The sequence below is a fragment of the Lampetra planeri genome, unplaced genomic scaffold (assembly GCF_965212315.1).
Source record: "Lampetra planeri unplaced genomic scaffold, kcLamPlan1.2.h2 scaffold_1526, whole genome shotgun sequence".
NCBI classification, from domain to species: domain Eukaryota; kingdom Metazoa; phylum Chordata; class Hyperoartia; order Petromyzontiformes; family Petromyzontidae; genus Lampetra; species Lampetra planeri.
This window is the reverse complement of record NW_027614250.1, coordinates 1-15,874: the sequence shown is the minus strand read 5'-3', so window position 1 is coordinate 15,874 and position 15,874 is coordinate 1. Positions and strand designations below refer to the sequence as shown.

The 15,874-nt window shown below is 42.3% G+C and overlaps 1 protein-coding gene across 1 annotated transcript; it reads right to left on the bottom strand.

The window, feature by feature from the left end:
• Window positions 1-7,655: 7,655 nt before the first annotated feature.
• Window positions 7,656-15,696, bottom strand: LOC144739481 (protein phosphatase 1H-like; the record flags this gene model as incomplete). The annotated part of the gene is given in 7 exon segments (XM_078622430.1): window positions 7,656-7,803; window positions 8,036-8,088; window positions 8,090-8,188; window positions 10,645-10,752; window positions 12,342-12,364; window positions 12,367-12,404; window positions 15,577-15,696. Coding segments are annotated over 7 exon segments (589 nt in total), but the record flags the coding sequence as incomplete, so codon positions are not given.
• Between the last annotated feature and the right edge of the window lie 178 nt (window positions 15,697-15,874).

The window sequence follows — 15,874 nt, the reverse complement described above, 5'->3', positions numbered from 1 at the left end:
ATCCATGTGCTTCTCAAGTGCACAGAATATGGACGCCACATGAGCCACTTCTACAGTGACATGAAGGAACAGCCCACAGTGATCAGAGATTCCAAGCCCACTCGGACGTGGCATTTGACTTCCATTGTGTTTCTCATGTGAGTTTACACCACCTCTGCCCCTCCTTTCTCATAGACTGACTACACCATTTTGGTAACCACAGAGATTTCAAACAAATTGCAGTGATGCCTTTGGATTTAGTTTGTTTCATCCTCTAATGAGACAGAGTCAATGTACAGTGTGTGGTGATAGTGCTGATTATGTAATTAGGAAAGAAATGGAGAAACTGCAGCTTTATTGATCATAAAATGAACACTTAAGACTTTTGCAACATTTTCAGCAGTGAAGATTATATGCAAGAAAAAAAAAGTCTTACTGTAACATTCCATGTCATCTTGACCCGCCGTCTGAGAAGGGATGTACTTGTCTATATAAAATAAATTGGAAAGTTCTACAGTCAGCTCTGTGCTGTGTGTACCTCAAATATAATGGATTCAAAGCCAGTAATGCACCATTATGACATGCATTGACAATGGTCTGTGTTCGTTTTTACCTCTGCCAAAGAATTTATGCTTCCCTTTGTGAGCAACTTTACACAAAAAACTCCTGATCCAGGTAGAGACATTTCATTTAAGTGGGACACAACCAAGCTGGGAATTTGTCAAAACCTTGACACAGGACAGCGCTCTCGGAGCACTTGTTTCTTAACTGTGATCTCACTTATGAAAACACTCAAGTCTACCGAGTCTCCTTTCAATTTTTGTAGTGAAATATCAAGAAAAGAAATAGATTTCACACATTAATTGCTGATGAATGAAGGAGGGTTGACTAACTCTCCCTGTGGGTGGTGACATGGACATGTGCAGAGCTGAGAATACACAATAATGCTGGAAAAATGATCCATGATTGTGCCTCTTGTTTACAGTGAACCAGTCAACAGCTGGTGTGACGCCATCCCAGCGTGTGACCTTAGATAGGCCGCAGCAGCATGTGACATGTAATGCAACTTGTGTATCCCTTAGAAAAATGATAATCCAAATTGTCCTGTGACAAAAGCAGCGTACAGGAGAAGATCAAGTTGTAGTCTAATGGTATGTACATACAGTCTGGTTGTTAGGAGACAGCACAGAGAGAGGAGGGGGTGATGAAAGCTGCCTCCTGATCATATCTCAGCCCACTTGATCAGCCAATGGCAAAATTTTATTGTAATAGCAGTTTGTCACCTGTAGAGGGCAGTCACAGTTACAACACATTTCAAAATGGAAACATCAAACTTTGAATACAACAGCTCTAGATACACCGATAATATCTAAATATCTTATTTGATGTTGTATGTATCCATGAAGACGCAATGTAATATTTCAACACTCCAGCTGACCTGTATTATTTGAATAAATTTTATTACAGGTGTTTTACATACTAATGTATGTGTAGCACAGTGAACAGTGAATAACTTGAACAGTCACAGCGGTTTTCATCCTCCATTTACCTGCGTTCCCTGGAGGTCCGCTACCCCCATGTTTGGACGCCTGGGTGTAGGTCAAATGAGGGGAGAGAAGGGGGAGGAGGAGGAGGAGGAGGAGGAGGAGGGAGCTTGGGCGGGGTTTCCCTCGTATTTCAAGCCCGTTCGAGGGGAGGGGCGGTAGAGGATCGACGGTCTCCGGCTGCCTGAGGATGTTACACCGGTGGAAACGGCGTGTTTCTTTCCCATTTGTCTCCCATGGGTTTGTTTTTCCGTTCTTCGTCGTCGCCATTCGACCACGTACTGGCTGAGGTAGTAGTTTGTGCTGTTGGTTGGGTTGTGACACTGCCCGCTATGGAGATGACTGCGCAAGCTACTGCCTTGCTAGTGCTGGTTCTCGTACTTCAGCCGGGGCGGGTGGGGGGACACCCGCGCTAACTGCACGGTTTGACGGTTTTTAACCAGGTAAACGTCACCGACAGTGTTCCATTCAGCTCGTACTTGAATTTACTGCTTTTTTTAGACTATAAATGAATCGCGGTCGCATTGTTCCAGCTGAGCCGTATCCCCCAGTGAACCAGTTCGATGACCGTAGGGAAAACGACTACTTCGAAGAATGCGGTTACAATTTTAATACGAAAGCAACTTGTCTTTTTTGTTAACAATTGAATTGCTCTTGTAGCACCTCTGTCTGGCAGGGGGATAAAGCTCGCATGGGTGGATATGGTGCTTTCGTGTGATTTTAGTGTCAAATGTTTATTCTCCTATGGACTTGAACGGTGCCCCAGCAGTGCGTTGAAGGCATGTAGGTCAACTGAGCTTTGGCCACGAACAGGAGTGACGTGGCTGCGGCTGCCCACAGAGGTATCCCTCCGTCCATCTGCTCCAGGACAGGGGCTGCTGCATGCCAGTAGTCACTGGTACAAACTGTATTCTTGCACCTAAACTCCTCTTGTTGCAGGGTGAAAGCCCAGACACATCTAGCACCTAATAATCAGGTTATTATTCCAACCCCCCCCCCCACACACACACACACACTCCAACTCCCTCTTAGCGGTTGTGTCCTCAGTGAGGTCAGGGAGGGGGGTTGCTGATGTAGGTCATGTGTGTGTGTTAACCTTTGAAATCCTTCCTCTCCTGCTCCCAACAGCATCTGGCTGCTCAACATCACATTAGTATGGGCAGTCAGGGGTCTTGTGATGGGGGGTGGGGACCGGAATTGATTATGAGTTTTGATCTGCTGCAGTCCAGACCCCCACAGCCCAGAGGGGAGCGTGCTGCTCACTGGCCGACTGAAGATTGAATCCTGCGTTTAACCTTCCAAGGAGATTCTCATGGAAAATGTGTGTGTTCGCACTTGATAGTGATCGTCCAGGGCCACGGTTCAGCCCACGAGCATCTGTGCTGCTGATAATAGATTTTAGAGATGCACCCACAAGGCAGTTGTAATGGTCTGCAAGCCTGTTGAGTCCTGCTGATCCAATGTTGTTGTTTTTTTAAATAAAGTTTCCTTTAATATCTTTAAATTATTCTGTCTCCTGTAATAAATGCAAGCAACTGAGCCTCCAGGGCAAAAAGCAAACATCATTTATCACATGCTGAGAGCCGGTCTGTGGCCCGGTGAGCAGTGCAGAGCCAGTCATCCATCTTTTGTCAAAGTTCCCATTTGAGTTGGCTCACAAATAAATCAGGCTGCTGAAACCCTCAAGTAGTAATTTAGCCCCCACAGTAGTAAAACACCCACTCAGGTTTGGTTTATCTGTCGTATGGCACCTGGAGCACCTTTGTCCTGACGTCTGTCGACCAGTGGATTTTTACAAATTCACACATGCTGCAGCTGTCATGCAACATGTTATCAGACAAGCTTTTTACACTAATTTTATGCAAATTTCTAAAGATTATGTATTTTTTGTGATCAGAAATTTTGACTTGAATGTTAATTTCTAGAACAGAAATTAATAACCTGTTAGATGAGTTTGTCTTTTAAGTAATTTTCAATCAGAATTGGCAAACATCTAGATTTTTATTAATTAGTTGTATATGAATACGTTCTTTGGTGTAAATTTAATAATACATTAAATCATTAATTAATTGATAGTAAATACAAATAATTACTCAAATATAATGCACAGATTTATTCTGACAGTAATTGACACAAGCAGGCTTCAAGGCTGTGGCCATTGTTATTCCTTGTTGCACTGCAGTGAGCCAGCACGCCACCTTCCCCGTATCAAAGATGGGTGCACTATGAGCCCACTCAGCATCTCCGTCAGAAATCTCAAGAGAGGTGGGAGTGCTGTGACCTTGGAAAGGCAAGCCACCCACAGGAATGGCTGTGTCATCATTGCCGTCATCCAATCTGGACCACACACGCTTGTGGAGAGGAGGAGTGGAGTGCCAGATCGGTGCTGGCCTGACTGGAGGAGGATGCAACGCTGACCTGTGGGGACCAGATGGCTCTCCAGCTCCTGTGGACTCACTCACACAACAGCACTTTGAGGACAGGAGTGTGTGTAAAGGCACGACACTCTGACAGTTCATCAAGTACGCCTCAGTAATATCAGTTATGCAGCAATACATCTTGAATAAATGTCTATTATAAATAAGTCCTTAATGACTTTACTACATGTGGATTATTGCAAAATAGAACTTTTGCAGAATATTACTTGCATTAAAGGCAGAGCGGTTGAATTAGACATGTAACCAAACTGGTAAGTGCAATTCACAGACAATACTATTTTTTCATTTATCACTAAATCAACAAAGCCTGCATAAAAACAGGATTCTTCCACTCACGTGGATAAAGGTGCAGTGCACCAGTGTAAATTGCTCTCACGTGCAAACAGCCGTTGGAGATCGCACTCCCTGATTTGTGTCAGATGTGTGATGACTGTTTGAAACCTCTCCCAGCACAGTAAACTGGTCATTTGTGCCTCATTTATCACAATCAGTTCCAGCTGCTGGTTCTGTGTCAGTAGCCATTTGTAAAGTCATTGTAAAAATTAGAATGGGGACTTTGCCCTTCAACCTTTAATTCACCTCATTTGCTCACATGGCTGCGTCTGCATAGAAAATACCAACCAGCTGTGGCGATCCACCTGCTGGGTCCTGCCGGCAACAACAGCTGATCAACATAAAGCTTTGTGTGCATTGAATATGAAAAGTATTTTGTCATATATCGCTCTGTCAAAAAAAAAAAAAAGAAAGCAGCCCTGGAGTTTCATTCAGTCATAGTTCATACCATATGCACGTATGTTTTTCTCTAAAATAAATTATAGCTGTCCCATTTAATCAGGTGCGTATTTGTTGCTGTTTGATGACACATTTTACAGTCACTAGTGTTTAAGAGACTTTATCCCCTGTCAAGTCTTCACTTTCTACATAGCAGTTTGGACTTGACATTTCACCTCAGCTTAGCGTCTAAGGCACTTAGCAGCAGTTAAACACAGACTATGTGTTCTATTTATTTAATGCCTTACAAGGGCAGACACCAGAGTCCTTCCCCCGTAAGCAATAAGATTCATTAAATGCAACGAGATAATAAGAGGCATAGACACAAACCAAAGTCTGAACAATTGAGTTGAATTTTGAAATTGTTTTGTGGACAATGAAAGGAATGATTAAAAGCTAGAGACCCCAAACTGATCAGAGCACATCAGACTCTTGTTCGTTTTAAATAGCTGCAATGGTTCTTTAACGTGACCATGCAAGGATCCAAACCACAACAATCTTGAACTGGATGTTGGTATTTAATGGGAAACTAGTATAGTGAAATAAGCATTTGTGTGTCATATAATGAAGTGAACTGGAAAATTCAGGATGTTAGCAAATGAAAATCATATTGGCCACAAGTACAAAGGCTACAAACGGGAGAGAACATCAGTCTTCTGTAAGATGCATCACTGAAATGTTTAAGGCAAAATGACACATAACTGAACATCAAGGAATGTGCAGAACTTTGGTTGAAGGCCACACAACTGAGCTTCAGCTCACAGGACATCAGTGTAAACAGTGATGAAGAAAGACCTTGCGGTTGAATGCAACATGTATCCGGCCATCTTTCAAAGCCTTCAGAACAAGGTCAGAGAATAAATATAATGTGGAATATAAATCTGTGCCGAAAGAACACCACTGCAATGAATGGAAGAGTCAAGATCCCACTAACACACCAACAGAAGGCCCATTGTTCACACACAGAGCAGCACTTAGGACCGGCAGGACAAATGAGGGTTGCAGTGGGGAATCTAAACATGACACTTCCAGGTGGACTGATCTCAGCAGTTAGCAACTAATCTGCATTTGCACACAAACTGCAACACATGACGTAAAGGTTTGAACACCTTCTTCAGCTGGGATCAACGATCATCTCCAAGGTTGGCCCCTAAAAGTAGAACTGATCAGAAAAAGTCAATTTTCTGTACTAGAGCAGGAAAAATGTTTTAATTTCTACTTTAATCCAGGGTCCCAAAACAGTACAAATTTCATCGTTCTCTCAAGAAAGACGTACATAACTTACATTAAGAGAAAGGAACCGAGAACATTATTTACATTTTTACACTCCGTTCCATGTCTCACATTATGTTTATACATTAGTGCAATATCTCACAGCTGAAAACTACAACTAAACGAAATGAACCAAATTGTGGAAGAACAAAGGGAAGTTTACGTTGAGTAAAAACACTCAGATACACCTGTCATCCCAATTATTTTAGTTGGCCCATTTAAAAAAAAAAAAAAAGCACATACATATACAGTCATATATGTAATACACACTCACTGGTTAATTGTGTAAAGAATAATGGCACCAGATGGCAACTGATGAATCATCTAACCTGCAGCTGCTTTTCCAAATGTGTCTTCAATAGTGTTTGAGGAAGAAAATTATGAGGTAGATGGCTGAATTGAACGCATGCAACAGAAATGTTTCCCTCTAAACTCTTGTAAAAACCTGAGCTACATTTCATAGTGTTGAGATGTTGCAAGCAGGGTCGTGTTTAGCTGGGCATTTTCTTCAGAAATGTGTTTCTTCATGTTAAAAGGAGGCAGCCCTCCGCTCTAAGTACGGTGTTGCAATACATGTGGGACAAAATGAACAAATATAGCAGGTTCAGTACGAGGATAATTAACTGACCAACTGTAGAGAAATGTCTCACACATCGGAATCTATGTGCAAAGGTATAAGAAATATGGCTGATGTTGACTTCATTAAGGTCCATTTCATATCACATGACATGTCAGAGGTGGAGTAGGATATAGACACGTGGCCCATTAACTTTTCAGCCTGCAATACCTCCCAATGTTTCTGCTCTGCAGAGCTAAAATTCAGATTGTAAAACAGTGACGAGACTGAAAGTTAAATGACCAGCTGCTTTCAAGTGAAGTGATCGCTCAGAGAAAGCAGCAGAACATCTTTCACATCTGTCAGCTGGGAGAGTGCAAATGTCCACAAAATCCAGTGTAAAACAAATGCAGTTTTTCCCCAATAATAAACATCTGCTCCAAAATGTAATGGATTCTTCCTTGGCGCCACTACATTTGGTGAAAATCAGCCTCATAGTTTCTGTGTAATCCTGCAATGGGAGAGAAAAGCCAAGGGTCTGCAAAAGATGATAATAGTAATAGTACTACTACTACTACTACTTCTACTACTACTACTACTACTAATAATAAAACCTTGATGGATTCACAGCCAGAGACCTGGCTGGAACAGAGGGTGTACTTGGATTTATACACATCAGTCCTCATCCTACTTTTAAACACTGGTGTTCATCATGTTTTCTTTGCATTTCCATATTCTCAGCAGTGTCCATCTGTTGACAAGTGCAATACTGCATCATCTCATCAATGTAAGTTAATGCACTCACAGCTTCCTACAATACCTTCACCAGCTTCTGTTATGTGTATCTGTCTGATACAGTTTCTCAAACAGGTTTTTGTTGATACAAAATCACAAAACACAGGTTTGTGTGAAACATCTGATGATCATTCACGCAAACCATCTCTCTCGCTCTCTCTCTCTCTCTCTCTCTCGGAGGCTTGAACGAAGGAGGAGGTCCACACTAAAGCACTTGAAAGAGCACATGGGATGCGGGGAGGATTCAAAGGTGATTTGGTTTGGAGGTCAGGGCAGGGTCACATCTCCGTGGTGGATCAGCTAGTTCTGTTTGTTGCCGTACATGAGGGGAATGATGTAGACAGAGATGTCGTCTCCAGAGCCCAATCTGTCACTGGAAATCCTCCATCCGCGATCCTTCAGCACGCCACGTGCTTTCATTACTAGGTCTTGAGCTGCCATTGTGTACCTGACATCACAGAAAACAAATAATTTAGAGATAGGTAGGATGAAATACAACGCAGTCATGGTCAGAACCGCTGAGAATCAAACATATTGTAAACAAAGCTCAAAGAAGAGATCTATTTATGGTTTTCAAGTTCACCCCTGACACAACAACAATATCTCTAAATATCAGAGGTGAGAGGAAGTTCAGCTTTTCAGCTGACTTTCAGCTGCAATTGAGTGATGAACAAACTTGCCTGTGCTGGTCATCTGGGTCACAGTTTGCCAGGAAACAGGTGACTGACTCTGCCCACTTCCTGATTGGAGAGAACATCCCACAGACCGTCAGTTCCCAGAACGAGAATGTCATCAGCTCCATGCTCGCGCTGGGCCAAAGGGTAAACTCTGACCTGGGGGGTGAGAGGGAGACAAACTAAACTCAATTGCCGGCCCCTGCTAACTCTTCCAACTGTACAAAGTCAACTGGACATGCTACATAGATAGCATCTGCTCCCGAGGATGTTCTTTATGTGTGATATTAGTTCCACAGAGTTCCACAAAGAGAAAACTGAAAATAATGTGGGACAAGTACGAGCCCATTACAACATCCTTCTTCAGTTTCATGTATTGAATCCTCAGCATAGGAATGAACAGTAGAGTAACAGTACTGATAAGTATGGAAGTATCAGAAACATTATTATGTGTAGCTTGGCTCGTCAACGAACATGGGAGAGCAGGAACTGATTTTCCAACCAGCCAGTAGGAGGCGATACAGATCCTTTTGCTTGGTGAACATAAACTCTCTTTGGTTTGAAACAATAAATGATGTTTTTGTACACGAATGTTTTGTGTGAAGTACTATACTCTGAAGAATCGGATATACTGTGTAGAGGTAGTATTTAGGAGGGAATTAAGATACCGCAGGGCGTCATATCAGTGAGGCAAGTTTGCAGTAAATGATACAGCTTAGCATAGCTTAGCATACAATATTTGCTAATCAGAAATTAAAAAAGAAAAAAATTCAAATGACTATCTCAAAACATTTGCACAAATAATATATAATATATCACACACACCCACACACACACACACACACACACACACATAAAATTTTCTTCATCTTGAAGTTACAATTTTCTTTTGGGACTTATCTCCATTTTTGCCCCCTGGAAAACTGCCTCAGACTCCCAAAGTGATCATTTATTCTATTCTGGCATTGTTCTACGGTTGAAAAATGGTACTCTGTACACAATACGCCAGATGTAAAACATTGACCAGTAGTCTTGAATGAATAACTGTAGTAATTCAAGACGCGCCTTTGCGATCATGAAGAACCTGAAGAACCTGCCTATGGTGATTAGTGTTCAGCTTGTCATTACTGCAGTCTGAAATAGTGACGTGAAGTTTGATCCATCATTGATCAAAACCAGTTGTCTGCGATCTGATCTCTGAGACACAGATGATGACGTATAGTATAATGACAATGACATGTTGCTGTTGACAATGATGACTTCAACGGTTCAATGGTGAGATTTGCTCCAGGTCTTTCTTGATACCTTGAAACCAATTTTTCCTTCATATCATTGTGGAAGGAATTTTTTTTTTTATAAATCACCGACCTCACCCACACATTCCTGAACATAGTGTACATGTCTTTCTGCTCAGGGTCGACAATGTCAGCCTCAGACTATCCAAAACTATAGTGACCTTCAAAGTGGAGGAGAGGTATGACTGAACTCAGAGGGCAAATACATTCAAGATTGAAAGAATCCACAAGCTTTGTGACTGTAACTGTGTTCACTGGATAGTGGGAAGGAGCAGGAGTCGTTTTTTCAGGCAGGGAATATGAATGTATGTGCTGACGATACAAGGAGGGTTGAAGGCATTTTCTGTGCTCCCACTCTATCAGAGGGTGGAGGTTATGAGGTAAATTAAACAGGAAGATTCCCCTGAAAAACACTGTTCCACTGCTGCCACTGAGGATGGGATCATAACGTCATACTCAAACTGCAGATGAGGTGATGTCGAATTTTGCGCAAGTTTGCAGAAGTGAATGAAAAACATTGTTTTTTCAAAATTTTTCTCAGATCCCAAAGCAGATCTTGATTTGAATTGGCCTGACCTGTGACACAGTACTTACAAGTTCTTTACAAAATACTAATAAAATACTGAAATAGAAATAAGTCAAGTTATTCCAATCGGGTTGAATCTTAAGTGGGTGTGTGTGTGTGTGTGTGCGTGAGAGAGAGTGGAAGAGATACAGTATATATCTTTTTTATTTTTACAAAAGCCATATATTTACATATTTACATGTTTATATTCCCACTCAGTTAATCCATTAAAATTGTGTGACTTGTGGCTTAATGTCTTCAACAGAACATGAGAGAGAGAGAGAGAGAGAGAGAGAACCATCAAAGTACAAAGTACTTCAAGTACCATCAGCTATGGATTGAACAGCAAGCAGCCTCTGCTGGCTCAAGTGGTAATTACAGGATATGTTCAATTCTTTTGAAAGGTCAGTGTCTGTTTTTTAATGTAAAAAACAAAAACAAAAAAACAAAACTGACAAGTTGCCATTCTCTGTGTCTTGTAAAAACATGCTTTATTTCAATGACATCACTTGGTGGTTAATGTTGTTTATTGGAATTCTTTGCGCTCATAAAAGGCTAATGGATAGAGCTAGAGCCAAGCAGAAAATGAGGAGAACATGTCCATAGTTGTTGCTAAATTTCCTGCCTGATCTGCCCACATTACATTGTATGTAGTATATATGTATTAAAATGATGTTTACATTGAAGCGTAAAGAATTATGTTTCAGGACAATGACTCTACAGACTGACAGGGAGGACATTCAGGGAGAACTTACCTCTGGGCAGCAGGAGAGGAAGGGCTTGATGTAGATGTTGGAGTCGTGCACTCTCAGACTGTGGTCCCCAAGGCCCCTGGTGACCCCGATGGTCGCCAGCACACGAGCCTGCACATGAGAACCCATTGTTGAAAAGAATTCATCTATGACTCTCCTGAAAAACATATGGTGCATCAGAAAAGTTGCTTTTTTTTAGCTTTGGACAGTAAGTGTGCCTGTTATAGATGATATAAGCTATGACAAGAGATCTGGAACATGTTGACCGTTTGTACGGTAAACAATCAACTATGTAGTGAGATCTGAGAGAGAGCTGAGTAAGTATGACAGGTCTGCATATAAAACCACATCTATTCTTTAAGCTCAAAGTTTCCTTAAAGGAACAAAGTGTGATGATGGACAATTACTTTATTTATACTGGTATCCAAGTGTTGTGTTTGTATCATGGTAATTTTGTCAAATGACAGGCTCATTAAATTACTATAAAAATTAACCTACTCTAAGTACTGCATCAACTCTCTTAAATTCTTAAAGGATAATTCTGTTATTTTAATCACCTAGAAGGTGTTTCCAGACTTGTGACTAGTCGTGTATGTGAAAATGATCACAACGCCTTTCATAAGTAAGACAGGCTCAAGCCTCATCGTCACCATTTATTCCCAAGCATCAGCTATCCAACACATGGAGCTGTGTCAAAATCATTTTGATTCTGTCTGTCTGCAACGAAAACTACCACCACCTCTAAAAAAACGCTGCCGGGGCAGGACCGGGGATAATTGAATCTACTGTACAGTGAATGAGAAAGAGTGGTCCACATAGACCTGGGAGAGCAGCAGGGGGAGTGTTGTGAGCAACTGACATGACCTCTGGTAGGAAGAGGCCCTGATCAGTATTCAACACAAATGTCAGCGAGGTGGAGAGACAGAGGGGAGAGTGTTACAAAGTGGCTGCAAACCTCCTCCAACGGAAAAGGGGAAAACATCCTGGGATTAACGCTTGAGCACTGAGGCCCAGCAGGCTGCATGGCGAGCTTTGAAGTGCTTCGGCGTTTCTCTCATGTGCACAAAGCCCCCTCACCCTATCAAGCAATCTATCTCCGCTGCACTTCAAAAGGAGAGGGCGACTTGGGCGCGGTCAACTATGCGGGGGTAGTAAACCCAAATGTGCTTGCAGGCAGCGAGCACTGTGGGGAGGACCATCTGCCCCAGTCAAACATCAACCTACTGTCTGCTTGAACACAGACAGGGGAGAAGGCCACAGCCAGATCACATTCTGAGCGATCATGTTCCCTTTGAGACCTGCTCATCAGCCCGCAACAGCAACAGAGGGACAGGACATTGTCACCAACTGTGGGCTGACCTCTTGACCTTCTCTTTGTTGCTTTCACTCATCATTCTCCTCCAAGTGAGTGATAATACAATGTCATTCGGACATATGCGTGTGTCGCCTAGGAACTTTGGAACATTTCCCTGAAATAAAATTCCATACAGGAAATAATTCACCAGTTTTATGGCTCCATTTTGGTGCACCATAGTCTGTATGATCTTGAACAATTTGCTATGTTAGCAACTGCTAAAGGGGCATAAGAGCAGTTGTCGGTTGGTGGAGGACGGAGGATCCTCCTGGAAGACGAGTGTTTTCTGGCTGGCCCATCCACACAGCGACACACTCTGGGAGGAACTCTGCCAGTGATCTCTTACCTTTTTCCCTTCGCCATAGATCAGGGGAACTTCAGGTCATCATCTTCGATGGTTTTATACGCCCTGTGAAGAGGGGAGAGGACATTTTAATAGGTTTTTGGTTTATGGCAGGTGGTGTACACGTGCTTGGCAATACATCATCTCCATGGTCCCTGGAGGCCCGGCGGATACGGCGCCTGACACAGGGAAAAGGAGTAAATCTGCACAACCACCTGAACATATTTCCCATCTAACTCATCTTGTTAGTCTTCTGTAGTGCAGTGTGGCTTTTGTGTGTCTGCTGCAATGTGCCTACGTGTGTCTACAAGCACGGATACGAAAGTCTCATGTAAGAACAGCTGAATGATGCAAGACTATCCACTTTCACTTCCCCCGGTTCACGGAGCAGAGTTTAAATCAGCCCGTCTGATGAATAATTCATCATCTCCAGACTGGGACCGAATGGAGCTACGATACACAGAAACGAAAAACTGCATAATACAGTAAGTATTCAAGTCTGGAGATACACTTTTCACCCCTCCTGCTCAGGCACTCGCAGTGAAATAGCCGTGCAGGTCCTTTTTTATTCCAAGTATATACTTTGTGTTTCCAGAGGAACAGCTGTGTCAATATATAAGAAAACATGACAGAATTTCCAGAGGAGATGCCAGGACAAATTTTTCCGTGCAAATCAACTGCAAAAAATATCAAACGTGGTTCCTTACAATTATGACCTGGATAACCTTTGCAAAGAGGGCTTCATCTGTGTGGAACTGTGATTGTTTTGAACATGATTTTGTTTGCACAAAGAAGGTATAACTGATGTGAGCCAGAGCAGAACCACACCTTGACATGTACACTGGCATTTCAGCTGCTGTGGAGCAGATAGAAGGGATGAGGATGTTTTTTTCGATTACGTCTGGTTCCACTCAGAGAAGCATATGTTTCCGCCTTAGGCGAGCGCGTTACTGCTGCACTCAGCACTTTTTTAAGAGCATGCAGAGTGAGGACGATCGCTGTGATCGCAGCCCACAAACACAGACATACAGTCTGCTGTCTGACAGTCTTCCAAGCGGAGAGCTGTAGTGTGAACTAATAGTCTGTGCAAGTGTTTTCTCACTATTGTTTGCAATGTTTGTAGTCTGGAAAAACCTCTGCAGCAGCAGTTTGATGCACTAATTAATCCCTCTAGCTTTTAAAACCACCATTACTGCTGCCACCAGACTTCAGTGTGTGTTGTACCGTCAGTGTCTCCAAAAACACCAAACATATGAACAGAAATTCTCTGTCAGTGGCAGGACGCAGTGGTTGAAATCCCCTGAGCCTGCTGTCAGAGGACACTCTCCCTCATGAGATGTGTGTTTACAGCATTTCACCCTTGTCAGTTGGAAAATAACAAAGTGTGTGACAGAGGATGTGCATTAAACCTGTTATGATACCCGCTCCCTCTCTGGGAGTTGCTCAAGGGCAGTTCTGGTTCACTATATCATGAAGCACTTACTCATTCATCAGCTAATAGGTCAGTGGGTACGTGTGCATTTAGTGGGCCGAGAGGCAGAGTGATGCTCTATACATATCTACACATAGAAACAGGTACACAAGAAGGAGTAGACACAGACACACACACACACACGTGTACAAAAGACAAAAACAGTTTCACTGCAATCAAATGCTGGAAGTTAGTTGGTGACAGTTGGTAACCATAGCAATGCAAACAAAATGCTGTCATACTAGGTACTGCTCAGTATCCACTTCAAGGGTACACACACACACACACTTGGAGGTGATATTGTGGTGAGCCTGTGTCAGCACCAGATGAGTCAGACAAACTGGCCCAACGAACTGACAGTGTGGCCACGTTGGAGGGCGTTTATATAGATTGAATGTTGTTTGAGGCAAGAGTTAATGCTTCTGACCCCGATGATATGTGTATTAATCATACTACTACTGGAAGATGACAAGAAGAGGAAGAGGACCCCATATTTGAGTGAGGAAGGTGTGTGTCCATCACCCTCTCTCTTTTTCTCATTTTCCACCAGGTGAAGGACAAACACTCCAGCTGGCACAAACTGAGTTCACTGTCATTTATCTTTGGATTTCAGTGAGGCCAACAAACACCACCATACACTTTCTTCATTTTTCTCCCTGGCTCTCCTCCTCCTCCTCCTCCTCCTCCTCCTCCTCCTTTTTATAATCTCTCATCAGAGTGTGGCCTTGATCAGGATTTCTTTCTCTTTTCACACTCTCACACACACACACACACACACACACACACACACACACACACAGTATTTGGTATCTCAGTGTTACAGGATGTCGCCATGTCAGATTTTGGTGTCACTACTATAGTCAAGGAAATAAGTATATTTTTGGGGGGGAGTAAGATGACATTTTTTTTTCAATATCATCCTCCTCTTCAAAGCTTTTCCAGTTTGTACAACTTCAGCTGAATGTGATGACCAAACACACATAATAATGCAATATGGCAGGATTCAAAGGCTCCACCGAAGTCCGTAAGCCATTGACGTATTTTACTAACGAAGCTGATAAGTTTTAAAAAAAGTGAAAAAAAGCAATGCAGCAAACAAGCCTGTTTGCTGTTGGAGACGAGTGTCCAAAGCAAATTTATTTACCAAAGAAAGAGGCCACAGCGCTGGTTAGGATCAAATCCTTTCTGCATACTACACTTTTTTTCATTCAATTTCTTCCATGTAAACGCTCACAACAGAAGTGTATGCCATGGAGGAATAGTATTTATAATATCATGTGCATTTGCACGAAATCTGACAATTCTGGAAATAAATAAACCTGGAAAATTCCAGGTTTATTCCTGATCATTTTCATAAATTCCTGTTAATTCACACGTAAAGTTTCCAACTTTGAAAATCTGTAACCCTCGTTATTTTGCATTCCACACATCTATGATTTTTCTCATGTTTCCAAACACCAGTCAGCTTCTTTTCCTCTTGACCTCAATCTCTTTGACCTTTTTAGGACATTTCTCTCCATGACAAGATAAAGAAGGAAAATATTCTTTTTTCTGTTTTTCTTTCAAGCAGAACTGCCAAGGCAATGTCTCTATCCTTAGAAATACAGTCAGCATAGAAAAATGTATAATGATGTGCGGCTTATGGCAGAAATGAAGTTGACATGTTGACATGTAGCTGGTGATATTTCAGATATTTAACAAGGGTCAAACAAGAAAATTGTTATTCAATAGATAGACAGCAACTATTCAGAAAGCGAATGAACCCACCATCCTGACATGGTGAAGTCACGGTAAAGCATCCTCTTCCCCACCTCCTTCCTCTGCACTCTCCTCGGGAACTCCAGATGTGTAAACTCATTTCCTAATAAGTGGGGCTGCAATGTAGGCCTTAAATGAAAAAACAAAAGAAGAAAACCCAAGGGATAAGACAAACAATCGTGTAGACTATAAGCTGGGAGAGAGACAAAGCTGAGGCACCACCTATGTCTCAACAGGAGGAGAGGTCAGTTAATGTCTCACGGCTGTGTTTTGCTAAGAAGAAGCTGAGAACACTTTGTTTAGTTTT